Here is a 12,729-nt window from a genome sequence, read left to right on the forward strand (position 1 = left end):
GCCAAACGGATCCACGACTAAAAGTTTGGAAATCGACGTGGCGACGCACCCGCCGGCGGCAGGCATCCTGACAAGAGCGAGCTGCCGGCGGACCGAACCCACGCCGCCGCCCAGCGGTTCCGTCACAAGTGGTGTCAGAAGTGGGATCCAGTGACAATGGCACAACAAGGAAATATGCAGTATCGACCGACGCCAGGAGAGATGATGGCGCACTTAGAGAGGAGCATGACAGAGATAGACCAAATGATGGAGCAATTAAGATTGTCCATAAGACAAGCTCCCGGTGCAGAATCAAGTGGACAGAATATTCCCCCAACTGTGAGTGGACAAGCGGACAGAGGACCAAGGAATGACTCACAGATGGAAGGGGCACAGCAGGCTGGATTCAGCTCAACGCCCAGAGAGCAGATGAGACAATCATCTACTGCAAGACCCGGTGTTCAATTTACACCCCCACAATTTTCCCCACATATTCAGGATGCGGGGATGGCAAATTTTGATGCTATGATTGGCAGACGACCACATCTGGTACCGGACAGATTTGATGGACGTACACCTGTCGAAGATTATTTGCATCACTTTGAGGCCTGTGCTGGAGTAAACGGATGGACAAAAAGGGAAGCAGTTCAGTTTCTTGCTGCAAGTCTGAGGGGCCCTGCTGTGAAGTTGTTGACCCAACAACCTGGAGTGGTGTTGACATACGACGAGTTGGTATACAGGCTCAGAAACAGGTTTGGCCTAGGAGGCAAAGCTGAGGTATACCTGGCGGAGTTGAGGCAACGTCGTCGCCAACCAAAGGAAAGCCTCCAGGAGTTAGGACAAAGAATACGGGAACTGTGTGGATTGGCGTATCCCGAATTTGATGAAAAGGGGCAAGATCGGCTTGCCCGAGGGCATTTCCTAGATGCCATAGTAACACCAGAAATAAGAGAGGGATTGTTCCGTGCTCAACCTCGCACATTGGATGATGCTGTGGAAGCTGCTTTAAACACAGAGGCCTTTCTGAGAATGGAGGGTCAGAGGAATGAAGTGAAGCGGGCCATAAGGTACAGCCGAGCTCTGGAAGAGCAGGAGTGTGAGGTTGCAGCAGTGGAGGAAAAGCAACCAAGAAATCCAACTATCGATAAGATAGTAAAGGCTGTCATAGACGCCTTGGATGAAAGAGACAAGAAAAAGGAAACAAAAATCAGGACCAAATATCAGGAATCAAGAACAAATGGCGTAGAGCCAAAAGGAAAAAGAGAGGAACCAAATAAACCAAGGATTGATGAACAAGAGGAACAGAGATGTTTCAACTGCAATGGATTGGGGCATTGGAGGAACAACTGCCCATATCCAAAGAAAATAAAAGGAAGAACAGCAGCTTTACAAGTACCCGAAAGGGAAATGATGAACGAAATAAAAGGAAAAGAGGAACAAATCAGAGTCGGAACGACTCTAGATGGACAAGACAAGAAAGGAACAAGAGAACAAGAAACAGATGAACAAATCAGAGTCGAAGCGACTCTAGATGGACAAGAGAAAAGAGGAACAAAAGGACAAGGAAAAGAGGAGCAAACAAGAGTCGGAGTGACTCTAGATGAACAAAATAAAAGAGGACAAAAGAAAGAGGAACAAACCAGAGTCGGAGCGACTCTAGATACCAAGAGAAAAGGGCTTTACCTTCAAGGCAAAGTCAATGGACAAGAATTGAAATTACTGGTCGACACTGGAGCTACCAACACTCTCATTGGAGAGAAAGTGTTTGACCAGATAGAGGAAATCAGAAGACCAGAATTACTACCAGTGACAAGTGTTGTACTACAAGCAGATGGATCTCAATTGAGAATCAGAGGAAAGTCAATGTTGGAAGTGCAGATTGGAGATATAATCGTCACTACAATGGCTACAGTGGCTAGTCTAAAGAATGAGGGCATTCTAGGGCTAGATTTCCTAGTCAAAATCAATGCTGTGTTAGACTGCCAAAAGATGGAATTGAGGACCAACTATGGCATAATTCCATGCCTAGATAGTAATGGAGAATCATTCTGCAGGAGGATAGTAGCGGGAAAAGATTATTCAATTCCTCCAGGACACGAGATGGTATTAGCAGGTAGAGTTACAGGCAGAAAAGTGTCACTAGGTGATGGATTAGTAGAACCACCTGTAAATCCAACAGAACTAATCAAGAAAGGACTCATCGTCGCCAGATCTGTTGTGAAGGCAGACGAAGATGTACTACCTGTTCGGGTTTTCAACCCAACCAAGGAACAAAGGATCATAAAGGCAGGCACTGCCATTGCTTCATTGTCAGGGCTGGAAGAAGTGACCATGGAAATGTGCAACCCTGCCGAGCCAACTGAGACCAATGCCAACAAAGACATACCAGAACATTTGAAGGACCTCTTTGTTCGCAGTACTGACGAAGTGCCAGCCCAATGCCATGATTTGACAAAAGAACTGCTGGTTGAGAATGCAGATGTTTCCTCTACAGGACCTTCGGATCTTGGACAGACCAGTTTTGTCCAACATGGCATAGATACTGTTACTGCGAAACCAATACGTCAAGCCGACAGGAGACATCCCTGGACGCAGAGGAAAGGAATAGACGAGCAAGTAAAGAATCTACTAGCTCAGGGACTGATTGAGCCAGTGACCAGCCCATGGGCATCTAACATCGTACTGATCAAAAAGAAAGATGGCAGTCAAAGATTGTGTGTTGACTACCGTCAACTCAATGCAGAGACGATTAAAGATGCCTACCCGCTGCCTAGAATTTACGACATTCAGGAGCAGATACAACTGGTTGAAACCATCACTGACCGGGGCTCAGAGGAGATAGCTGACTGGCAAGAAGAAGACAAGGACATACGTCCTATCTACACGGCCAAGAAACTTGGCAACAGGCCTAATCAAGATGAAGCATGCACGTGTTCCATGGCTTCTAGACATCTACTGGAATATTGGGATGCCTTAGAACTGAAGGAAGATTCTACATGCCATCTTCTTCGAATAGACCCTGTGCCACCGGACCGGGAAGATAAGGAACCACGACTGAGCCGATCTCTGAAGAGGTCACCACGTCGCTCTGAATCTCGCTCACCACGTCGGTCAGAACGTGGTAGTTTGGCTCGACACTCCCGTTCCCGATCACCAAGACGGAGGTCCAGGACACTACAAAAGGACATACCTAAATCATCCATTCCAGATTGTCCAAAGTCTGTTCAACCTGACCGACCAGAAGTATTCCCACGGCATGGTCGGAATTCTACCCCTGAACCAGAGGACCTGGACTATGATGAGAGATACGCTTTTAGGAAACTGGTGTCGGAGATTTCGTCTACCAGGGACTGGATAGAGTGCAGCGGTAGGAATGCTGAGACGCAGACTGACAACCCCCGCCAGAGAATCCAGGCAATGAGAACTGGCGGATCAGAAGAGAAGGTGACCCTGAACAAGTCAACCGACACATTCCAGATTCCACCAGATGTCACCTAGCTTTGTTCGTACCACAGAGCGTTACATCACTAAGGAAGGAGAACTGTTAGAATGACGGAGGAACTCAAGAAAAAAAAGTCGTCTTGAACAGTATCCCTATCGTGTTCTTTATTATGTTGTTTTGTTAATACAAGGACACTATAAGAAGGCATGTCACCGTGTACTTTGGACATTATTTTTCATGCCTTATTGTTCCAGACTTATCTTTTCGTGCTACAGTGTCTGATGTTGTTAAATGACGCTCGGGGGCCGAGCTTTGAAAAATAAGGGAGTTGTGTCACGAAATGGGTTTTGTTTCGTGTTAGGAAATTATTTTTGGTTGATTTATAATGATTTTGTCGTAGCTGGCGATATTACATGCATGTTTCTACAGTAATAACGACGTAGATAAGACATTGAAAGTTATGCATGTTTTGAACCGTTTTTGTGGAATAACAATTTCCTGGAGATGTTTAACTGATTATTATGGTCATCACTAGCTTGATCTAAATGAAAGCTTTAATTTGATATGTCATTCATGCATATCCGGTTTTGGAGACCAAAGTTATAGCTGTTTTAAGATTGTAACAGAGGTTAACTATAACAGATATTGTATAATTAATGCATAACTACAGTAAGTTGGTGTACTCGTGAGGCTTTGCCGATGATCTGTTGAAATACGGCGCCCACGGGGTGCATTGCACGTAAAGTATGCAGATCGATTTGGATTCGCTATCCAATAAATAAAGTTGGTGGATGCGATCGAAATGATTTATATGATCGTTCGCATGTCTTTCCACGGGGAAACCTAGAATCCTAGGCGACGACTGTGGTTAGATTTCCTTGTATGTTGGGTCTTTTGCACGCCAGCAGGAGACTATACCAGGGCTTGCTCTTTTGGTAGTCTGGTTGGTCTGGAGGCGGACGGTTCGGAGTCTGGAGCAGACGGCTGGTGGTCCGGAGCAGACGGGTTGGTCTGAAGCGGATGGTTGCTGGTCTGAAAGCAGACGGTCGGAGGTCCGGAGCAGACAACGGGGAAAACTACAAGTAGAGCAGAGCCCAGGGGTATGGTCGTGAGAGCCTGACTGCAGAAGGACCCATACATATGGTCGAAGAACCAGACGTAGGTTCCGGTACTGAACAGAGGTTCCTGGTTGCAGTACGGTAACAGACGAGGTTGCGGTACTGAACAGACGTGGTTGCAGTACGGAATCAGACGTGCTTGGTTGCAGTACTGAACAGATGTCAGTGGTTGCAGTACGGACTCAGACGTGGTCGTGGTACTGAACAGACGTGGTTGCAGTACTGAACAGATGTCAGTGATTGCAGTACGGACTCAGACGTGGTCGTGGTACTGAACAGACGTGCTTGGTTGCAGTACTGAACAGATGTCAGTGGTTGCAGTACGGACTCAGACGTGGTCGTGGTACTGAACAGACGTGGATGCAGTACTGAACAGATGTCAGTGGTTGCAGTACGGACTCAGACGTGGTCGTGGTACTGAACAGACGTGGTTGCAGTGCTGAACAGACGTTGTTGCAGTACGGTATCAGACGTGGTCGTGTACTGAACAGACGTGGTTGCAGTACGGAAATTCAGACGTGGTTGCAGTACGGAGCAGACGTGGTTGCTGTACTGAACAGACGTAGTAGCTGGTCGTAAGCAGACGACGGATGAAATTAACAGAGTCCATGGGTATGGTCGTAGGAGTTTAACTACAGAGAAACCCATACCTATGGTCGAGAGAGCTTAATTACAGGAATCAGATGCATATGGTCGTAGGAGCTTAACTACAGGAATCAGATGCATATGGTCGGGTGAGCTTTTGGAGCTGATAACAAAGAGTGTAGCCGTCTGGAGGTTGCCTGGTGGTGGTACTGACAGGATCGAGGCGTGTGCAAGTGTCAACTGCGGCAGTATATTTCTGCCAAACGGATCCACGACTAAAAGTTTGGAAATCGACGTGGCGACACACCCGCCGGCGGCAGGCATCCTGACAAGAGCGAGCTGCCGGCGGACCGAACCCACGCCGCCGCCCAGCGGTTCCGTCACAATATATTGTTAGGGCTTGGACCGAATCTCTTCCTGCCTTGACACGAAAACATCAGAATGTGACCATAATACTCTTATTTCTGAGGAGTCAAATTTGACCCGGAATGGTGGGAGTCGATTAACCACTCCGAGTGAAATTCATTCGGAATCTGCATGGGTCATTTTAACTCAGAAATGAGTCGAGTCCTAATATTGGCACCATTCCGAGTCAAATTTGATTCCGCAGATATAAAAGTGCATATTGCATTGTCACTGACAGTTTACGAGCCTTATAACGCAGTTTGATCCCCACACAGACTTATCTCTTAATGTTTGGATCCAACGGAAGCACACAAAGTTAAACTTACTCGCTCTTGAATTCTTGAATACATCTTCAAGTTTTTGTTCGATGGTGTATTCCTTCAGTAAATCATAAAGAATGGATTCATCGGAGGCGAAGGCACAACGAATCTCAGAAATTATTTCAGGGCTCTCCATTACCGGCACAAGTTGATAATAATCTTTTAAGCCGACATGTTCTTTATTTCAACCGAACTACTTATCTTCAGAATATGTTTACCATGACTGTTTACAACACGAAAATATTATGCTCAAAGTTCATCCAATGGATGCAATGCGACGGCAGATCAAAACCGCTATTTACATGGGAATTTAGGGGAGAGGGGGCATAATCCCGTCCGAAAGTTCATCAAATTCGGATAAACTGTTTAAAAAAAACCACAACAACAACCAACCAAACAAAAAACGATTCGGGCCTACAGGTATATAAGGTCTGTAAGTATGACCGATGCTGCAGTCAAATATGTTAGTTTATTTATATATTCAGGCAAATAATTATGAATTATACCTAGGCAATATGTGATATGATTACTGGAAAATACGTTTTACTAACTTAAAAATTTTGAAAGTATAGGCTTAGAAATCTGATACACTTCAATTCATTTAAATGTAGGATAAAAGACTAGAGCACTGTTTGATTAAATGCCCTACTCACGTACTCACGGGCATGGAGCCGAGGCCGGAATCGAATCCCAAACTTTCAATGTCCAGTCACATAATTTAGTCAAACGCATTAGAGAACCACTCGGCCAATGCACCTAGCACAATAAGCCAGTTCACTGTTACCTGATGATCAACTTTTCTCAAATGACCTTTGCGATTTTTCATTAAGATGAGCACTAAAAATTTCAAATGAAGATGTTGCGTAAGTTTTCCCGGCAAAGCATTCAAACTTTAAGAACAAAAGGCATTGTATAGACCAGTTGACTAGAGTATAGTACATGTACATCAGGGGTAAAGTTTGGAAATCTGTTTGTTTTTTTGTCTGCTTCTGGGACATTTTGACTATTGTTCAGGCTACTATCAAATACCCATGATTACAGTGGCGTACCATGGGTCACGGCATTGGGGGGGGGCATCAGCAAAATTTTGAGTCACTTAGTGAGTGCGCGAAGCGCGCTCAGTTGCTAGGTTTACTGACCTAATAGAGACATTTTATGTACAGTGCATTAAACGGGTATGTCACTGATCAAATAATGCGAGCGATAAGCGCGAGCTGAAAATCTTGGCTATTCAGACCCAAAAGGGACGTTATGAGCATTTTTTTTGTAATGCATGATACGTACCTGTCTTCTCACTAAAGAAAAAATGCGAGCGCGAAGCGCGAGCTGAAGTTTTTGTATATTTTGACCCCATACAGGGATATTTTAAGGACCACTTTTTTAAGGAATCCATTAAGAATATACATAACTCACCATAGTCATCTGATGCGAGTGTCAAGCGCCTGTTGATTTTGTTAATATTACATCTTAACACACGAAGCACTTTTTGTAGTCGTAATCATGATTACCATACGCATCTCACTAATCATAATTATATTGCGAGCTCGCGCGAGCTGAATATTTAGGAAATTCAGACCTGAAGAGGGGCATTCTAAGGCTTGTTTGTAGGAATTCACTAAGGCCATACGTATTTCCCTAACCGAACGATGCGAGCGCGAAGCGCGAGCTGAATTTTATATTCAGATTTAACTTAGAAAAAGGGAAATTTTATGAGGACTGATTTTAGAAATTCATGAAGAGCAGGCATATATCACCAATCCACTAATGCGAACGTAAGCACGGAAGGAAATGTTTTTTAATATAATGACCTTAAAATGGGGCAATCACTTTAAATTTAAGTAGTCATGTAAAAGAAACATGTCACTACATAAAATAATAATAACTCGAAGTGCGAGGAAATTGGGTGTATATTGACTAATTGAAAACGGGAGGTTTTAGTACAGCAGGATTATATTCTTGTTTGTTTGTTTGCATTTATTTCTGCGTTCACAAACACAATACAAAATTATTTATAATTACAAAATACAAAATAATTCATAATATAAACAATGTGGTCATATTACATAATAAATACAAATAAGGATGTGAGTATAAATTAATCTTTTATAAATGTAAACATATACATATAATGTAAAAATGAACGCAGGAGACCGCCATCGTGAGCGGTTAGGCTTGAATTGATGGCGGCCTCATAAAAGATTCGTGACTAAGATTGATATTTACTGACCAAGTGGGTGCATTGCAAGTGCAGGTGCTGGTGCTGTGTATAGCAGTTGAGTAAAATCAGAATATTAAATAGCGAATGTGAATATTTGAGTGAATGTTTTAATTTGGAGGGTGGGGTTGATAAGATTGAATGATAGTTTTCTTTAGAGTGGCTTTTAATGAGTATATGGTTGAACACGTTTTAATATTGTTTGGAAGACCATTCCAAATGTCAGGACCATGGTGTCGTATTGATTTAGAGGCAATTACCAGTCTGGGGTTAGAGAGATGAAAGTTTCCGGATATGCGGGTTGGGTAAGTATGGACAGTACTATTAAATTTGAACATGTTATCAAAGGACGAAGGGAGCAGTTTGTTAATATATTTAAACATAATTATAGTTATTTGAATAGTATATAAGTTGGCAATTTTTAATGTTTTCAGTTTAAAAAATAAAGGATCGGTGTGAGCCAAATAATGTGATCCTGTACAAATGCGAATTGCTCTTTTTTGTAATTTAGAAATAGAAGTAAGTTTTGTGGAACCACAATTAGCCCAAACAACGTTACAATATGTTATATACGGGAGTATTAACGAATTATACAATAGAAATAAAGTTTTGTGTGGTAAAATAAATTTCAACTTGGAAATTATTCCAATATTTCTCGAGATACATATAATGATATGGTGCAGATGTTCATTCCAAGACAAAGCTTGATCTATGATGACGCCTAAGAATCTAGATTGAGTCTTCCGCTCTAATGGTGTGCCGTCAATCTGTAAGTGAATTGGAGAATCTGTAATATGAGAATGTTTAAAATGGATGAAGTGGGTCTTTTTCGAGTTCAAGGATAGTTCATTAGCTTTAAACCACTGTGAGACTTTAATTAATTCAATATTTAAGATGTTGTTTAAGGAAGTTATATTTTTATGAGAAAAAAATATATTTGTGTCGTCAGCAAATAATACAAATGATAAAATGGAAGATGTATTAATAATATCATTGACATATAATAAAAATAAAAGGGGGCCTAGAATGGAACCTTGAGGGACACCACATTGAACTGGAAGTAAACTAGAATCGTTGCCATTAAAAGAGACATATTGTTTTCGGTTTATTAAATAATTTTTAAACCAAAGGAGTGATTGACCGCGAATACCATAATAATTAAGTTTTGAAAGTAAAATATTATGATTCAGTGTATCGAATGCCTTACTGAGGTCACAAAATATACCAATGACATGCTCTTTGTTGGCTATGGCGTTTGTTATTTTATCGTAAATTTGGATTAAAGCCAAGTTTGTGGAATAATTTTTTCTAAAACCATATTGATTAGAAATTAATAAATTGTGTTTGTTGATAAATTCATAAAGTCTATTATAAACTATTTTCTCGAGGATTTTGGATATACTAGGGAGAAGAGATATAGGACGATAATTGCTTATTTCATGAGGATTGTCTTTTTTGAAAATTGGATTGACTTTGGCGATTTTTAATAAGTCAGGAAATATACCTTGTGATAGAGATTTATTAAAAACATGACTAAGAGGGTTTGCAAGCGGATGAATTATTTCTTTTAAAAGAGACATACTAATTTTATCATGCCCATGAGATTTGGAGCTATTAAGAGACCGTGTAATGTTGAGAATTTCTGTGGGGTTCGTAGGGTTCAGGAAAAATGAATGTGGATTAGGTTCGGGGAGGTAATCTGAGAAATGCGCATTTTGGCTATTGATCTTGCTTGCAAGTTCGGGTCCGATATTTGTGAAAAATGAATTGAATGAGTTTGCATGAAGGGAAGAGTCAACTTTGGAACCATTTAAAGTCATGTCATCAGTAGGTGGGGGATCTGCATTTGTTCCCATTAGTTCTTTGATGATTTTCCAGGTAGTATAAGTGTTTGAACTGGCATCTTTTATTCTATTAGTATAATACATTTTACGTGATAAACGAATTAATTTTGTTAACTTGTTGCGATATACTTTGTATTTTTTTAAATTGGCTTCAGTAGGATTGCGTAAATGTGACTTGTAAAGGCAATTACGTGTCTGTATTGATTTTAATAAACCTTTTGTTATCCATGGTTGTTTGGGTGTTTTTCGATTATTTTTTACTTTCTCGTTAAACAGACAATGCGAGCACCAGGAACAATGAAGTCATAGGCTCTGAGCAAATCGTGTTTCATAAAGTTATGAAAAATGTTTTTATGCAATATAACAATTATTATTATAATTATAATGAACATTAATTTCTTCTTCCCCGCTACGTTTCTCTTCCTTTCTCCCTCTTTGTCTCTTTTTCCCGGTTTTTTTTGTCAGCCGATTGGAGGGCACGTGCCCCCACCGTGCAACCGCGTAGCCAGGATTTCATTTTGGAGGGGGCGGTAAATGCACGCGAAGCGTGCCAACACTTACAGAGCGCGCGAAGCGCGCTCCCTAGGTGGTGGGTGCAGGGAGGGGGAGATAGCGCGAAGCTTTTGGTGATTCATAAATTAAAATGAAAAGGAGCCATCTCTCTTGTCTCCTGTACCTATATCAGCTCCAATTCAGTTGACGATTTTGAACCTTGTTTTCAAAGTGATTGTGAACGCACAAAAAAGGAATACAATGGAGGAAATTAAAATACTAATAACCCCGCGCGAAGCGCGGAAGCTAAAGCGTTTTATCATTTTTTTCCATGGAAAGGGTCCCGAGAAAAGGGTATTCTCAAAGATATATTGAATACTTCTCTTGGAAAGATCAGAATTGATTACAAACAATTTAGCGACAGTGCATATCTTTAACTCGCAAAACAGAAGAGAAGAAATGTATTTGTCGGGAGGAAGATATTCCTTCCCGCGCAGAGCAATGAAACTCTGAAATTTCAAAGGGCGGACGTTTCATCAAATGCAGGTATCTTGTACCCCATCGGCTCTATTTCAATTGATTTTCTACGATTATTGAACTTCATTACAAGGAAAATAGTGCGCAAAAAGTTGAAACTTCTGTGATTTATTGAAATTATATAAAAAAGGATGCCTAATTTCTTTGACTTATCCTGAAGCGCTTCATTTTGAATCAAAGAAACTTAATTGTCATTCAAAATTTAAAACTGAGGGCGCAAAACAGGACAGGAGATGAATGAGCAGGGAAATGACATGAAATTGAATAGAATTGAACGACACGAATTTTATACCTTCCTCTTTTTAAATTAGGAACCTGTTTGCCCCAAAATTATGGTTGTTTAGTAATGAGCTGAAAAGCAGGAGAAGTTGACTTTATGGAGGTGACGGCAGAAACTGATATAAAGATTTCACCCGCCCGGAGCCGACCCGACCAGATCAATAAAAAAAAGGATAACTTCATATACTTCGGCCTAACCTTACTTTTAATCCATGCCCTATATACATTTGAATTTTAACTGGCAAGAAACACATATAGCTGAGGTGGAAAATAGGGTTAGAGAAAGGGTGGGGGAAACAATGGAGAACTTCAATATTGTCATTTAACCGCGCGCAGCGCGGAAGCAAAATTCATATAAAAATACAAAACGAGAATGAAGGAGTTTCTCTTTTGACAAAAAAAGAATAAAAAGGGGAAAAAACACAAAGCTACATTTCTTCCCTTTCTTCCCTTTCCTCCCTTCCTTTTTCCTTTTCTCCTCTCTTTTTCCCTTCTTTTTTTTCTTTTTTGGGGACGTTTTGAATAATCCTCAAATGAATAATCCTCAAATCACAAATGCCTATGTCAGCGAATTTGAAAACCACCTTCATGGTTTATCTCAATTGACCTTTTACTGCTTGTGCGCAGTTTACAACCGTGAACAGGCTTATATGCCGGAGCCTATAAGCACAATTCATGCATCGCAAATCCACCAATTCTGAATTTGCTTTTGATTTACATTTGTATTTTCATTATTCATTTTAGTCATTTCTTTTCTAATCATGTATACAGTGCGTCCCAGAAAAAACGAAACCGAGATTTAGCGATGATTTATCATGACTTAATCATAAATAAAATAAACAAATGACCTATCAATGTAAAGCTTAGAATCTCCTCTTTCATCTGGTATTACTTAGATTATTTCTCATTCACGCATGAGTGAGCAAAAATAATTTGAAAAGGGGATACCAAAAAGTCACTTGGCGGGCCGTATCTGTGTTTTGAAAAGAAAACCACATTTTTAAAAAGTTCAATATCTGCTCTTTAATTTGATACCTCAATTACAGAAAATGGTCTAGAAATAACAAAGTTCTGGTTATTTGAAATAAGGCTTGAATTTCAATAATTTTAGAAAATGAAGAGGTTTTACAGGCTAGGGTTCAAACTCACTCGACACTCCTTTTTGTTGACGATCAGCCATGCATGAAGTCTTTTGTTACCGTGCGATAGCTTCTGTGGGAAACCGGTGAAAACAAGTTTATTTAATGAAATTAGGGAAATACAAGCATTGTTTTGAGGGATCATAACTTTTTTAATACTCGACCATTTTCTGTGATTAAGGTATCAAAGAAAAGAACAGATATTGAACTTTTTAGTCATGTGATTTTTCTTTTTGAAATTCAGATACCCCCACCAAGTGAGTTTTTGGCGTCCTCTCTTCGAATTGTTTTTACTCACTCATGCGTAAATGAGAAATAATCTAAGTAACACCAGATGAAAGAAGAGATTCTAAGCTTTACATTGATAGGTCATT

General features: G+C 40.7%; 1 protein-coding gene across 1 annotated transcript in view; it reads right to left on the bottom strand.

The window, feature by feature from the left end:
- The window catches only part of LOC121418428, a 15,548-nt gene extending 9,515 nt beyond the window's left edge, over positions 1 to 6,033 (bottom strand). Inside the window, exon 1 of the mRNA XM_041612281.1 lies at positions 5,856 to 6,033. Coding sequence (XP_041468215.1) covers positions 5,856 to 5,985 — 130 coding nt within the window. The 5' untranslated portion in view covers positions 5,986 to 6,033. The remainder of the gene's footprint in view (positions 1 to 5,855) is intronic.
- Between the last annotated feature and the right edge of the window lie 6,696 nt (positions 6,034 to 12,729).

This window comes from Lytechinus variegatus, chromosome 7 (assembly GCF_018143015.1).
Source record: "Lytechinus variegatus isolate NC3 chromosome 7, Lvar_3.0, whole genome shotgun sequence".
NCBI lineage: Eukaryota > Metazoa > Echinodermata > Echinoidea > Temnopleuroida > Toxopneustidae > Lytechinus > Lytechinus variegatus.